We start from the raw sequence: 15,296 nt of genomic DNA, 5'->3' as shown, positions 1-15,296 counted from the left end.
GCCGTGTGTCCGGATGGTGTTTTTCCCAAAGTAAAACCAGGATATCGCTGGACATGTGCTCTGGAGTCTCTTTGCTTTGCTGTGGCCTCCCCTGGGCCCCCCCCAGAGCTGGGACCCCCCCCGCTGCCGCTCCTCGCCTCCCTCCCGCAGATTTTTAGGGCACGGAGGAGCACCTATAAATAACCTGCTAACAACGCTGAGCCATTAATCCGGCCCCAGCGCCAGCCTCTGCCTCGCACCCAAAGGGTAGCCAGGCAAGGCAGGCGCACGTGGGTCAGATCCCTGGGGATTAGGGCTGTGGCCCCACGTGCACCCTCAGGATGCTCGCCCCTCATGGGCGCCGGGGGTCGGGACCCACATCCCCCTCTCGGGGCTGGTGGCCACCACGGGTGCAGCAGTGACATCTCCCCTGCCATCCACCACCTGTGACAAGTTTGCCACCGAGCTCCCCCCAGCGGGAGGGTTCCTGGTGCCAGGGCAGGATGGGGACTCTCCAGCACCCCCGCTCTGGCTGGGGGGCTGCTCCCCCAACCCACCCCACCCCACCCCCTGCTCTGCCCTGGCAGCAGCTTCCCAGCCTGAACAATGAGCCTGTTGCATTAGGATAATAGTATTAAATCCCAAATAGCTCTGGGCGGAAGGTGCATCTCCCCAGCCCCCGTGTCCCGTGGCAGTGACATATGGCATGTGGTTATCCCGGCCGGGGAGGGTCTGAGGGGGGGTGGGGGCTCGGCTGCCCGCTCGCACCCCTGCCCATGGCTGCCTGCGACCCCGGCACTGCTGCAAGGGCGCGGGGTGCTTTATTTTCCACTTATCCACCCGCAGAATTGGAATAATTTTTAAACCGCTTCCTGTTCAAACTTGCCCGTGGCCATCGCTGGCTGCAGGACTGGTCCTGGCAGAAACCCACGGCAGGGTTGCAGGCCTAGTGCCGCCTGCTCCGGCCCGTGGCCGGGCGTCCAGCAGCGCGGCGCAGCCACGACCCACACTGGAGCCACCAGCCTGGGATGTGCATGGGGGGGACACCCAAAACACCGCAAGGCCGTGGATGTGGGCTGGGAGCCGGTAACGGGAGGTGGGGGCCTGGTTTGCCTCAGGCAAAGCTTTATTATTCTTGGTTTTTTGCCCTTGTGCAGCTCCCCCAGCCCTGCCAGGGATGAGGACAAGGATGGGGACAGGGATGGGGATGGGGATGAGGACAGGGTCACAGCCACGTGCCCAGAGCCACCCTGCGGCCACGGTTGCAGCCAGGGAACATGGCTCCATTTGTCTCATTTGCTCTCTTGCCATAACCATGGTGCGAGTGGCTCTGCCGATATTTATGGCATGCCAGGAGGGGACCGCTCTGTCACCGGCAGCAAGCGGCGTGACAGCTGATCCAGGGAACAAAGAGAAATTGGGACAAAAGGAAATTTTCACAGAGGTTAATGTTACTGAAGCGGGAGGGGGGCTGTGTGTGTGGGGGGGTGTGTGCCATTGCCTGCCTAAATGTTAAAATTAGACTGGTTGGAGGAAAATATTTGCTCAGATCTTTGTCATTAAAAAAATGCCACATCGAATGAAATGTGAGGTCGAAGCACAGCGGTGCTGGTGGGTCCCTCTGTGCTGGACAGGGGGGTGGCAGTGCTGGCTGCAGACCCTCCACGTGGCTCCCCTCATGCACTGGGGGCTCCTGAAGGAGGGGCCCTACCGAGGCCAGGGTTGCCCAGTGCAAAGAGCCTCACATGGGGCTTTGGGGGCCCCAAGAGAAACTTTGCTCTGTAACCGGTCCCCCTCATTAGCACTGCCTCCATATTTCCCACATCACCATAAATCAGGGTGAGCGGCTGGAGCGACGGCACGATCCATCTTGCAGGTCTCAAAGTCATTACATTTCATTAAGAGGTGCACGAGATCTTTATTATTTAGCAGGTTAATTCTCCCCTCAGATAGCTCCATCTCGGAGGAGGATTTCACTGTGCACAGGAAGACTTCAAACCTGTAATGCAAAATAAATGGGTCCCTCCTTGGTGGGCACCTGCCTCCATCCAGGACTGCTGCAGCGCCGGCTCCAGCGGGTGCAGGTGAGTCCCTGGACACTCGAAGGTCGTGCAGATGCCAGCTAGAGATGGGGCAGGGACCTGCCCTGAGATATGTCCTGGCACCCAGGGTGAAGCCACTGCCACCCATAGCCCCCCTCGCCCCGGTGGGGCACAGCGCCCCACGAGCGCTGCAGGAATGCGCCGGGGGGAAAATGATGCTGTTTCTGGTCTGCAAATATCTTCCTATTAAAATAATAATAACAATAATTTCTAAGGCAGGCATGCATGAGGCTGATATTAAACTTAGCGGCCGCCTTTGCTGTTTGAGAGTGAGGAGAAGAGACAGGCAGTATAAATTGCATGGCTGCAAAAGGACTTAAAAAAACCCATCTCTCATTTTGATTGATATTAGCTTCACAAATTAAGCTTTAGGTTTATCTAAAAATAAATTTGCTTCCGCGCTTCGCATTCTGGATGACAAGTGCTTTTCTCTTCCCTTTGTTGGGTTTGTCATCGCTGGCAGGGTGGCACGGAGGGGGAAGGGGGGGGGCGGGAGGGGGCCGTGCCCAAGCACCCCTAGCCCGCCGGCTCCCAGGGTGCCCCCCGCCTCCACATCCATGCCTGAAGGCAGAGGGTGCGATAGCTCAGGACTTTGCAGGGTAGGGTGTAAAAGAGCCAAAAGCATGCCCTGCAGCCCCAAAGGTGGCAGAGGCATCCTGTGCCAGGATATGACCGCTATGGCCATGGTATCCTCACCCTTACCAAGCCATCGCAGGGCCCGGCATGATGGTGTGGGGCCCGGCGATGTCCACCCCTCCTGCATCCCAACTGCTTTAAACCCCAGGCACACATGGCCCCACAGCTTTGGGACGTTAGACTTTGCACAGGGCAGGGTGGGAAGCTGGAAATTGGTTTCTTTCCAATTATGCTGGAAAATCCCATCTCCAGTGCCGTGGCCAGGGGCAGCAGCAGCACAGCGCCCACCTTTGGCACACCGGGCAGCCAAGCCCCATGCCTGGGCTCCCCCAGCATACTCCCCCAGGTCTGGTGGGGCCCAGCCACCCAGCTGGGTGAAAGCAAAGTTTATCATATTCAAATAACAGCCGGCGCTAAAGTGGGAGCTGGCTCAGCTCCTCATTCGATTATGCAGTGTGAGCCGAGAGCTGAAACCTCAGCCTCTCCTAAGTAGTGATAATGAAACTTATTCATTCCCTCACCCTGGGGAAATACTTAAACCACAATATGAGAGATATATGTAAATCACATTTAAACGGAGACAGTGCAGTTAAAGCTAACGGCGAGTAATCAAGTTTGAAGATGAAGTGTCCCCTTTTCTGCTATATCATATGCTTACTGAGCTGGGCTGCCTCTGGGGCCCTGGCCAGGCCCTCTGCCACCATGTCACTGTGCCACCAGCGCCCACCCAAATCGGTTCTCCAGACCTACACAGTGCCCAGCTGCAAAAGGAAACGACGCTGTTGCAGATGGCTCCGAAGGGAGACGAGCAGAAAAGGAGTGTGATGGTTAAAGACGCACGATGCGCTGGCATGGGGAGCATCCTGCCGAGGTGCCGCCCATCCCGCTGCCACCCCGCCGGGAGCTCATCCTGCTCCTGCCGGGCAGCCCCCGGGCCCCAGACTTCAGCCCCATTCCCTGCCCAGGGCAGGGCAAGGGCAGCCGGGCAGCAGCAGGTCAACGGCCCCATCCTGCAGCCCCACGTCCCACAGGCCGGTGCCCACCCGAGGTCGGGGCGAGGGGTGCAGAGGGACGCCGGGGCGGGTGCCCAGCCCAGCGGCTGACTCTCGGCGCGCCCCCGGTGCGGCTCCCCCCGGCCCGGGGCTGCCCAGCCCCACAGCCTGACCTCCTGCCCGGCCGGGTGTGGGGCTGCAGCCCAGCACGGCCCGGCCCCGGCTCCCTCCAGCCTGCCAGGGCCGGGACCGGCATCGCACGGTGTGTGCTGCCCTCCAGTGGAACCGCGGCCCCGGCGGGGTGCGGCCGCGCATCCCCGGCCGTGCACCGCCGCCACGCACCATCGGCGTGCACCGCAGCCCTGCGCTGCACCTGCACACCGCAGCCACGCACCGCAGCCGGGCACCGCAGCCACGCACCGCAGCCACGCACCGCAGCCCTGCGCTGCACCTGCACACCGCAGCCACGCACCGCAGCCACGCACCGCAGCCGGGCACCGCAGCCACGCACCGCAGCCCTGCGCTGCACCTGCACACCGCAGCCACGCACCGCAGCCACGCACCGCAGCCGGGCACCGCAGCCCTGCGCTGCACCTGCACCTGCACACCGCAGCCACGCACCGCAGCCCTGCGCTGCACCTGCACACCGCAGCCATGCACCGCAGCCGGGCACCGCAGCCCTGCGCTGCACCTGCACACCGCAGCCACGCACCGCAGCCATGCACTACTGGCCATGCACCACTGAATGAGTGTGGGGCTCCCAAGGCCGGGCTCCCCCCTCTCCCAGGCAAAGCAGCCAAGGCCTGGAGGGCAATACTGGGTGCTACAGCCAGCCACGACCCCCACCCACTGCTCAGTGCCACCCTGCCTGTCTCACCAGGTACGGGGTGCTCTGTCCTGGGTCCTGTGGTCTTCTGCCCCCTCTGTACCATCACAGTGCCCCGGCAGGCTGGCAGCAGGCTCCAGGCAGCCCAGGGCACCACGAGAGGGGTTATCTGCAGAAAAGCGTGAGCTCAGTGTGCCGGGTGGCCCTCCGCTGCCCAAAGGCATGGCACAGCGCGGGGAGCAGCAGGCTTCTGCCTCTCTCCCAGCAACCTGCCTGCAGCAATGCTCTCCCAGCCAGAATCAGTCAATGCCAGGAGGAGGTGGTGGTGGCAGGTCAGTCTTTATTACTAAATAAATAGTTGTATAAATCTTGTGCAAAAACATGTGGCAAAAACCATTGGCCTTGGTGGGCAGAAGGGGCCACGCTCGCCGCACCCTGCCCACAGCAGGGCTTCCTGACCCGGCCCGGCTGACAGCCTGGGCTCAGCAAAGCAAAGCAGTGGCGCTGGAGCTCATCTGTGTGAGCTGGATTCCCCCCAGCATGGCTGGGGCAGGGCCAGGACCCCCTGTCTGGGCTGGACACCTGCCACGACAGCAGCGGCCAGAGGGACGGTGGCTGCACAAATCCCTGAGGAGCAGACAAGCACCGTCCAGCCCAGCCCGCAACTCTGCTGGCTGTGCCGGAGCCGTGCCGGGGCCCAGGCAGAGTCCGCTGTCTCCCAGCATCGCCGTGCTAGAGCAGGGAGCTCGAGGCCTGGCCGTGCCGCCGCTCCTGCGCCTCCGCTCTCCCCACGGCCCCCAGTGGCACCACCACCTCCTCCGGCTGGCAGCTCTTGTTGAGCTCCACCACGCGTGGCACCACCGTCGACCAGCGATCTGTGGAGACAGCGGGGGTTTGTCAGAGCCAGGAGCCTGTGGCTGCTCCCCCCTCGCTGGGCAGCCACACACCACCTAAACCCCAAAGCAAAACTGCTCCTGGGGCTCATCAGGGGCTACCCCCAGCCCACGGCACCATGCTCACCTCTCCGCAGCCGGCCCACTGTGTGGGAGAAGCCATAGTACTGGTACGTGTCGCTCTTGCCAGGGTCCTCACTGATGATGCCCAAATTCTGGTTCCAGTGGGACCAGTTCACCTCATCCACCCTGCAGGGAAGGTCAGACCTGGAAGGGCTGCGCAGAGCAGCTGGGAGCCAGGGCAGCAGCTCCTGCATCCCTGCGCCATCTCACCACCAGCAATGCCACCCGGCTCTAGATTAGTACAAACTACCCAGCAAACAAACACACAGTGCTGGTGCCCCAAAATGCTGCTCACTGTGGTGGGAGAGGCTGAGCTGCTCCTGGCCCCCCGCTCCCCAGGGCTCCCAAGGGCACCTGCCTTTACCTGAAGCACCAGCGGCGGTCGGGCGTCCCATCAGTGCCCTTCCCCACAGTGACCATCTCCCCCGAGCGGAAGGCTCTCCGCAGGAAGACAGGGAAGGAGCGTTCGATGTCCAGGATGGTGGTGGCCCACTGCCAGGGACACCAGGGACCCCTCAGCCACTTGGGGATGGAGGCATGGGGGGGCCCTCAGCCAGGTGGTGCTGCTTTGATGGAGCTTGGGGTGCTGCAGTGCAGCTCCCGGAGTGGTACCTGCAGCTTCCAGATGTGCTTGCTCTCCTTGGAGACTTGGCCCACGGTCTCACCCATGAGAGCAATGAGCATGTTGAGGAGGAGCACAAAGGTGAGGATGATGTAGGTGACAAGGAGGATGATGAAGACGCCGGGGTACTTGGCGCTCTCGAGCATCTCCAGGTCGCCCATGCCGATGGTGAGCTTGAAGAGGTCGAGCAGGAAGGTGCTGAAGGTCTGGCTGTCCCGGCAGGAGGGGTAGGCGGGTACCGTGCAGTTGGACTGCTCCTCACTGCAGGACTCGCTGCTGGGACATGGGTTGAGGAGGGACACCAGAGCTGGGGGCAGAAGGACAGGGGCCGACGAGTCCGTGGGGGCAGAGACAAGGATGGGGCCCATGACTGACCCCCCACATGGCTCCGTGCTGGCTGAGCCGCTCTCCCTCTCCACTGCAGGAGGAGACAAAGGCTGAGCCCGCAGGCAGATAGGACAGAGCCAGGGCTCCACAGCCCCCTGCCTGGCCATGCCATGTCGTGCCCCAGGGTTCATCCTTCCCCCAACCCCCGGCTCGTCGGCCAGGCTCCTACCTGACGCATAGCCGATCATGAAGAGCAAGTAGACCAGGAGGAAGCGGAAAAGGTCTTTGAAGAGGATCTGCAAGTGATGGAGAGGGGGGTGAGATGTGCTGGACCGCAGTGCCTGGCCATGTGCCAGGGCACCATCGCTGAGCTGTGCCACAGGGATGGCTGGGCTGAGAACAGGGCATTGGTGAACTACAAGAAACCCTAAAAAAAGCATGGATGGCCATCTTTTTGGACCGCACATCCATAGGACCAGCCCTGCTGGGGAAGGAGAAGACCCCCCAATCCCACCAGACCTTCTGGATCATGATGCTGTAGGTCCCCGTCAGCTTGAGCCCGCGGGTAAAGTACAGCGCATTCATCCAGCCCAGGACCAGTGCAAAGACCATGACGGCCAGGTACGCCTCGATGCCACCCAGGTACAGCCCCGCTGTGATGATCACCAGCACCGAGTAGATGAAGCTGGAGGAGAGCCAGGGTCAGACCCTGCACTGACAGCCACCACTGGCTACTGCCCCTCACAAGCCTGGGGGTGCTGTGGCTTAGGGAGGCCCTGGGGGTTCCCCACATACTAGAGCAGCTGGAAGGAGCCATCTATGAAGAAGGAGTTGACACCTGGGCACTTCTTCATGAACAGATCTTTGATCTGGGGAAGAGAGGGAGAGGTTGGGGAGAGCTGGGGGGGAGCAAGCCCCTGAGCAGCAGGGTCCTGGTGTCCGGGGGGGGCATCGCTGCAGGGCTGATGCCTCAGGACACGGGGCTGTTGCCCTTGAGTCACTCCTTGCGTGGAGATCACGAGGGCTCAGCTATCCCATGGAGGACCCCCCGCCTTGCCGCACTGACGTTTGTGAAGAAGAAGAGGATGCCGGTGAGAAGTGTGATGATCTCCCCGGCCAGGCGCAGGTAGTCGACGGTGGTGGTGTACGGGTAGGGGGGCTGCAGGGAAAGGGCAGAGCTGAGCAGCTCCACCATCCAGAGCAGGCAGGGCTGCTTGGGGCAGAGACCTGGCAAACCCCCTTGCCAGGAGGCGCTGGCCCATGGGGCTGTGCCACGGTGCTGTGGGACTCACGGGGCCTTCCATGGGGCGGTAGTAAGCAACGAGGGTGAAGATGACCATGGCGCAGAGGTAGGATATCACGCTGATGTAGAAGGAGACGGCTCCGAACTTGCGCCACTTGTCACGCAGCAGCTCGTTGATGGGCTCCACGGCCAACATCTCATGGCGGTTCTGGTGCGATATGGGTGCTGTGAGCGGGGACCTGGCCCTGCGGCTCCCCCAGTGGCCCCTGGCCCCTGCACACCTCAATCTTGCTGTTGTAGACGAGGATCTCCAGCACAGACACCTCCTCCCCACAGGTGTCCAGCGAGGAGAGATCATAGAGTGAGGAGTAGACGGGGCCGTACGCCCAGTCCTTGAACTTCCGCGAGAGGTGCCGGGCATCCTCATCTGCAATCTCCCTCCGGATGATGTGCTGGAAGATCTGCTGGAGGGAGGACCGCTCACCCGCAAGCAGACCTGCACCCAGCCCCTGCCTGCTCAGGGCATCCCGCTCTCTTCCCACTCCACCCCAGGCACATCCTCCTGCCGCTGCACACCCCAACCCCACCCCCTGCACCCCAGGGGGGCCCAGGGTGCTGCGGGTGTTCAGGGACACCATCGCAGCAGGCAGCCCCCAGGATGCTCCAGCTTCTACGTTTTTAACAAACCCCTTGAACGCACCGCTGGAGGATGAGGGCAAGGAACAGGAAAGGGCGAGATGTGCCAAGGGCCTGGGGTTAATTAGGGAAGGGGCGGAATGCAATGGGGGGTTAATTAGCCAGGTTAATAGGCTGCGCGTGCAGATTTCCAACAGCATCTGCAGCGGGAAGCCGTGCTGCTCGCTGCTGGCAGGGACATGCACCAAGTGCAACAGAGCTCAGCCGAGAGCTGACAGGGGCTCAGCCCTTGCAGCCGGGGATGGCAGGGCAGACGGCTCCCGGCTCCGGGGTGGTCACTGTACCCCGATCTTGCCAGTCTTGGCAGCCATCATGAGGGGGGAGAGGCCGTCATTGTTGAGCAGCGCTTCCAGGTTGGTGTCGGGGAAGAGCTTGGCGCACTTGACGAGGAGCAGGTCGTACATCTTGGTGACGAACTTGGTGTTCTCCCGGGTGTTGTCGGCGATGGCAACCAGGGCGTGCAGCACGGTGTTGCCGCGGGAGTCCTGGCGCCGCAGGTCCGCCTGCTTGTGCCCGTTCTCCGTCAGGTAGTGCACGATGTGGGGCTGGTTGGTGCACGCAGCCAGCGAGAGGGGCAGCTCGCCTGGGGGGACATCATGCCATCAGGGTGCCCACCACCCCTGCACCGCCATCAGGACATCCCCAGGGTGCAGCCAGTCCCCCTGGGGTGACCCACCAGCTCCTTCCCCGCTCACCGAAGTAGAAGTAGCCACCCTCATCTTTGGGCTGGAAGAAGCGGCCGCGGGCCTGGGCATGCACATCTGCTCCCTTCTCCACCAACAGCTCCACGTAGTGCTTGCAGCGGCGCTCAATGGCGATGTGCAGGGCTGTCTGACCTGCACCACTGACACCTGTCAGCCCCTGCCTCGTCCCGTGAGTCACCCCAGGTCCCCAGCCTTCCCAGGGTACCTGCTGCTCCAGTCCCCAAGCCCCCCTGGAGCCTCCGAGCCTCCCCAGGTCCTCGGTGCTCTGGTCCTCAAGCCCTTCCAGGGTCCTCCATCCTCCCTAGGGTCCCTGCTGGTCCCTGAACTTCCCTGGGGTCCCCCATGCCCAGGGAGGGCCAGGAGTGGCCCCACACCCCCCTACCTCGGTAGTAGACATCCCTGAAGGGCGAGTTGATGAATTCCCGCATGTTGCCCGTCTTCTCGGCAATGTCAAGGAGGACGGGAATGGTGTCGTTCCTGCCCCCACTCAGGTTGAGCAGCGCCTTGGGCAGGCAGGTTTTCCCCGTGGAGGGCTCTGGGAGCAGAGGGTGCTGGGAGGTTGGCCAGGGCGAGCCCCCCAGGCTACGGGGGTGCCCAGCCCTGCACCCCTGCATTCCCATGCCAAATCCCCAGCTCATCCCACACACCACATGTTGCAGCCCCTCAAGCCACGACTGTGCATCACCATCCCCATGGGGACATGGTGACCACCAGTGACATGGCACAGCCCCGGCACCATGGGGTCCCAGGGCAGGGTCAGCCCACGTGCTCACCTCGAAACTCCTCATCCGTCAGGCGCTTCTTGTGGGTGAGGAGGAAGGAGAGGAGCCCGTCCAGGCCACCCGGGGACCCCCGGGAAACGATGTCGAAGAGGATGGGTCTGTTGAAGACCTTGAGGACGGGGGGCGGGTTGGGAGCCGGCCCCTTTGCACCCGGCGCCTGCTTCCTGCAGTAGAAGTGCCAGCGATGGGAAATGGAGCCGCTGCCTCGGTTTCCACCCATGCAATGAGCTTGAGGTTTCTCAGCCACAGGGGAAGGGCACGGGCACCTGGGGCACCCCGCAGCTGGGGTCACCCACGGGGCTGGGGCAGCCTTCCCACCCATAGCAGCCCAGTGCTTCCAGCATCCCACTTCCCAGTAGCACCCATGGGGGCTGGTGGGTGCCTTGCCAGTTCCCAGCCAGGTGCTGCAGCATTTCGGGCCCCCAGCTGTGCCCTGCAGCAGGGATGGGCCACGGGTTCGGCCACGCTCCAGCGACTGGGTGAAGCCAGACCGGTCAGAGCAGTTGTCAGCACCGGGGCAGGCTGGGGACAACCAGCTGGTTCCAGGCACCAGGAACAGGGGGGAGGAGGGAGAGTGGCTGCCCCAGCCAGGGATCTCCGGGGCTGGGGGCATGTGGGGCATCCCAGCCCCCTCCACCTGCCTGAATCCCTGCCCACCCAGGGGACTGAGCTCCCATTGAGGCATAGGGCAACCCACTGCTCCGAGCCAGGCTGCACCCCCGGGGTGGGGACAGTGGCTGGGGGCCCTGGCAGCCGCCCCAGGTGCCCGGCACAGATGAGCATTGTACGCCCAGGCGTGGGCCGCCCCCCCCGGCCCCGGTTTCCTGGCGCAGGGAGGGTGGAGGCCCTCCTGAAAAGCCCTTTCATGCCGGGGAGCCAGACGTCCACACCGGCCAGGGGAGCGGCTGGGCGCACAGAGCCTCTTTCACAGCGCCGGCAAGGGGGAAGGGGAGCCCTGCTCCCGGCCCCACGGCACCATGGGGCTGCAGACCCATACCACGGCACAGTGTAGCACAGCATGGCACAGCCCAGTGCTGCCACTGGGACTGGCTGGGAGCTGCCCCATGTGTGTGGCACCCTCTACCTAAAGCACCCCAAATGCCACTAGAAGAGCCATGGGGGCGATCTGTCCCCATCACCAGCTGCCTGGCACCCCCATACCCACGGTGCTGCACCCAGCGCACCTGGGGTGTCCTCCACCCCACCCCACCACTCCCCACCAGCACTGGGGTGCACGGGCATCCCCATACTCACTCTGCGACCCTCCTGCGCCAGCGCTTGTTCTCGCTGGGGTGGTGGCGGTAGGTGCCGTAATCGAAGAGGGAATCCATGGGGGCTTTCTTGGGTGCGGGGACCACAGCCGACTCATAGATGGTGGCCTCCAGCAGCTCCATGGGCTTCGGGGCACCTTTCCGGAAGGCCCCATGGAATTTCATGCGGAGGTTTTGCTTTCCGTCCCCAGCACCAGGGGGGCCCCGAGCCACCTCAGCAGGGGATGGGGTGTCCTCGTTCTCAAACAGGTTGGCCAGTGAGGAGAGCGGGAAGGAGTCATTCTGGAGGGACCCATCATCCCCAGGGGCCTCCCCAGCATCGCCACCGATGGTGCGTGAGGGGTCTTCAGCATCTGCCATGCTCCCTGGCCGGGGGAACGGGTGCAAGCAGCCTGCCTGGGTGGCTGCAACCCCCAGCTCCTTCCACAGGATCAGGAGACCTGGCAAAGGAAAACCCAACGTCATCTCCAAATAATGCCTGTCCCTCCCCACTGTCTCCCACAGGGTACTGTGCCCCAGCACAGGAGCAGGTCCCATGCTGACCCAGGCAGCGGTTGGGACCAGCTCCCGGGACCCCTGGCAGCCCAGGGTCTCCCAGCCAGTCCTACCTGACCCAAGTGTCCTCGGCGCCCACCTACCCAGCTGTGGGGGCCCCTCACGTCTGCAGGGGCCCCACCGGCTGCAGCGCTCTTGGCTTCAAAGTGCAGACGTAACAGGCAAGGGCAAGCCCAGCCCCGCTGCCTCTCCCTGCTGCGGTCAGCTTGGGTGCAGCCCAGGACAGGGCACAGAGCAGACCCTGTGCACTCCAATCTGCCGCCCAAGGAAAGAAAACATTCCTGGGATACACCCTGTGTCCAGGGAAGCACCCAGAGGCAGCGGGGAGCTGCCACCACAGCGGGGTTGGGAGTGGGACTGGGGCTAGTCCCCAGTGCCCCACCACTCCTGCAGCCCCAGGGGGCTTGGTGGGACCTGGCCCTGGGCACCCGTGATGCCGGCACAGCCACACCAGGCACCAGGAGAGGGACAGACAGAGCACGGGGGGGGGGGGGGCTGCAGCCCACAGGAGGGCAGGAGCAGCGGTTAGGACAAGAAATTATGGGTTTAAGTTGCCCAGAGGGAGATGCAACTGCAGGAGAGCCACGCTACCAGCATGGAGAGCAAATCACTGCACCATGCCATGGGCACCACTGTGCCCAGCGTGCCAGGTCTGTCCAGGCATGCAGCACTGGCAGGGGCACAGACAGGCAGGGCGGACAGGTGAGTGACCTCACATTGTCCCTCAGCCCCGCTTTCCAGAAAAAACACACCCATGAAACACATCAGCATTAAGGCTCAGTGCAGCTCCTGCCTCTGGGGAACTCAGCCCTCCCTGTGGGTCCCGGGACAGAAAAAGCAGCCGGGAAACATATCATTTTCTGCTGGGCTGCAGCTTTGTACAACAAGCCATAATGGCAGGCTGGGCCCTCCTGAGGCAGGCAGGGATCTCTGTCGGATAACGTGCTTCTAATTAAGCAGCGTGTCCCACAGCCACTTATGGCGGCCCCACAGCAGGGGTCCACGATGCTCCCATGGACACGGGGGATGAGGGCTGCAAACAGCCCCTCCTGCAGCAGTAGGGGGGACCTTGGGCAGTGGTCCCCTCCTCCCCATCACCCTGCAGGACACCCAGCAGGGACATTGCAGCACAGGGTGGCACCCAGTGGGGACAGCGCAGCCCCGGGAGATGTGGGGCAAGCCACAGAGCTGACACAATTTCTCCTCTTTGCTGACTTTCCTGCCATCGCCCTCTCTGCAAGAAATTCCACAAGCACCTGCCAAAGCCCGCACATCCCACACCCCAACCCTGGACAAACACGGGCCCTTGCATGGCTGGTTTGTCCAAGGACAACAGAGAAGAGGGAATTGCCAAGCACACCGTCCCTATGGGCTGTGCATGGGGACAGAGCATCAGTCCACTCTGAGCTGTGTTATGAATCCCAGCCCCAGAAAAGCACAGCTTTAGGGAAAATCCCAAACGCGCTGTGGGCTGTCACACGCGGCTGGAGCCCAGGGCAGAGCCAGGAAGCCACCAGCACAGCACGTGGTTCCCCAGTAGGAAGCGGCTGGGGACATTGGCCAGGGGACTCAGCCAGGGGCCAGGCAGCCCCAGGGATGGGTGTGGGCCCAGAGCCTGGGGAGATGTGGGGCAGGAGCAAGGGGACAAATGGAAAGGGCAGGTAGGGCCAGGAGCCAGTGCTACTGCCAGGGACCAGGGCAGGAAGCTCGTGTGGGAAATGACGGGCTTGCTGGCTGGTGCCGTCAGCCTGGGTGCTCCCATGGGCACAGCCGCTGCCAGGAAAGGTGCTGTCAATGGGGTTTTATTTGGCTTGTTAGTTATTTGGCTTTTTATTTTTCAGACTTCCTCACCCCATGGAATAAATGTGAGTCAAGGCGCAGCTCACCACGTGCTGAGGCTTGCCAGCACAGCGCCGGATCTCACATCCAACACAAACCCTCCTGCCCGCTCCCCCACGTGCATTCCCACCTCTCCCCAGCTTTTCACCCTGTTACCTCCCAGACAGACCAGTATCCCCAGTTAGTCGCCCACTCCAGCCCACCATGGGGGCACAGACAGTAGCACCGACACCGGGATGTGCAGGGACATGCCCTGGGCAGGCGGCGGGGAGGGTGCCCCATTAGTGGGTGGTGCAGGCTTTGCCACATTAAAGTGTTCCTCAAACTAAAGCACGAAGGGCTCCGGGTAGGAGTGAATCACTGAAACCACATCGTGTTCACGTTCAGTCCCGGTCGGAATGCTCATCCGGAGTGAACCAGCCACCTTCCAAAATAAACCGCGCCACCAGGGCCACGCTCACCTGGGCGAGAGCCACGAACTCGGCGTGGTGCAATGGATGAACTTCAAAGCCGTTAGTAACCCCTTCCCCAAAGCACCCTGTGGGAGCACACCCGGCACCTCGCCCTCGGAGCGGTGAGCCCCCAAACCGTCCAGTCAGGTCAGGACCCCGCAGTGCCGGGGGAGCCCATGGGGCTGGGCCCTGCCTCACCCAGCTCAGCCTGCAGCCCTGGCCTCACCTCGGGGGCTCCATCCCGCCCCGGGGGCTCCATCCGGCCCCGGTCCCCGTGTCCTGCCCCGGGGGCTCCAACCTGCTCCGGGCCCCGTGTCCCGCCCCCCGCCCCGGTACCTGCGTCCTGGCCCGGACCCCCCCCTTGTCGTGCCGCCCCCCGTTTTTGCGGGACCCCCCGTCCCGCCCCCGGCCCGTACCGCGGCACGTCCCGCGAAGGCTCCCGCAAGCTCCGGCGCCGCCGAGTCGCCGCGGGGCTCGTCCCGGAGAGCGGCCCCTCCCCGCCCCGGCGGCGGGGCCGAGCGGCACCGGGACCCGCCTGCGGGAGCGGCCCCCGCCCCCTCCGCTCCGGGGGAGGCCGGGCACCGGCCCGGGGCAGCCCCCAACAGCCGCCCCGGAACAGCCCCTCCAGGAACAACCCCCCGAAACACCCTTCCCGAAACAGCCCACCCACCAGGAACAGCCCCCCAAAACACTCACCGAAAACAAGCCCCAAAATACCGTCCCTGAAACAGCCCCCCAAAACACCTTCTCTGAAACAGATCCCCAGGAACAACCTCAAAACACCCTCCCCGAAACAGCCCCAAAACAGCCCCCCCACAAACAACCTCAAAACTCTCTCCCTGAAACAGCCCCCTGAAACACCCTCCCTCAAGCAGCCCCCTACCAGGAACAGCCTAGAAACAGCCTCCCCAACACGATCCCAGAAACAGCCTCCCCGAAACAAGCTCCCCAAAGCAACCTCCCTGAAACAGCCTCCACAAGGAACAGCCCCAAAAAACTCTCCCAAAAACAAGCCCACCCAGAAAAGCCCTGCAAATCTCCCTCCCCAGAAAAGCCCCCACAGGAACAAGCCCCAAAACACGCTCCCTGCAACAACCTGCCCAAGGAACAACCCTGAAACACCCTCCACAAAACAGCCCCTCACCAGGAACAACCCCCCAAAACACCCTCCAAAAACAAGTCCCAAAATAACCTCCCCAAAACAGCCCACCAGGAACAACCTCAAAACACTCTCCCCAAAACAGTCCTCAAAAA

General features: G+C 62.9%; 1 protein-coding gene across 2 annotated transcripts; it reads right to left on the bottom strand.

Moving 5' to 3' along the window:
- Window positions 1-4,858: 4,858 nt before the first annotated feature.
- Window positions 4,859-14,586, bottom strand: TRPV4 (transient receptor potential cation channel subfamily V member 4). Of its 2 annotated transcripts, XM_064466375.1 has the most exons (16): window positions 14,459-14,584; window positions 11,180-11,636; window positions 9,917-10,089; window positions 9,526-9,678; window positions 9,135-9,275; window positions 8,724-9,022; window positions 8,025-8,204; window positions 7,793-7,951; window positions 7,567-7,659; window positions 7,296-7,369; window positions 7,020-7,185; window positions 6,730-6,796; window positions 6,164-6,480; window positions 5,916-6,043; window positions 5,556-5,677; window positions 4,859-5,410 (listed from the first exon to the last, which is right to left on the bottom strand). In XM_064466375.1, the coding sequence occupies exons 2-16, from the start codon at window positions 11,554-11,556 to the stop codon at window positions 5,268-5,270; spliced, it is 2,592 nt and encodes an 863-aa protein (XP_064322445.1). In that variant the 5' UTR covers window positions 11,557-11,636; window positions 14,459-14,584; the 3' UTR covers window positions 4,859-5,267. The 2 variants fall into 2 exon arrangements, with proteins under 2 accessions (XP_064322445.1, XP_064322446.1); XM_064466376.1 differs by lacking the exon at window positions 9,135-9,275 and having other exon boundaries at window positions 14,459-14,586.
- Window positions 14,587-15,296: the final 710 nt, after the last annotated feature.

The sequence above is a fragment of the Phalacrocorax carbo genome, chromosome 15 (genome assembly GCF_963921805.1).
Source record: "Phalacrocorax carbo chromosome 15, bPhaCar2.1, whole genome shotgun sequence".
NCBI classification, from domain to species: Eukaryota; Metazoa; Chordata; class Aves; order Suliformes; family Phalacrocoracidae; genus Phalacrocorax; species Phalacrocorax carbo.
Note: the sequence above shows the minus strand (reverse complement) of the source record. Positions and strands in the feature narration are given on the sequence as shown.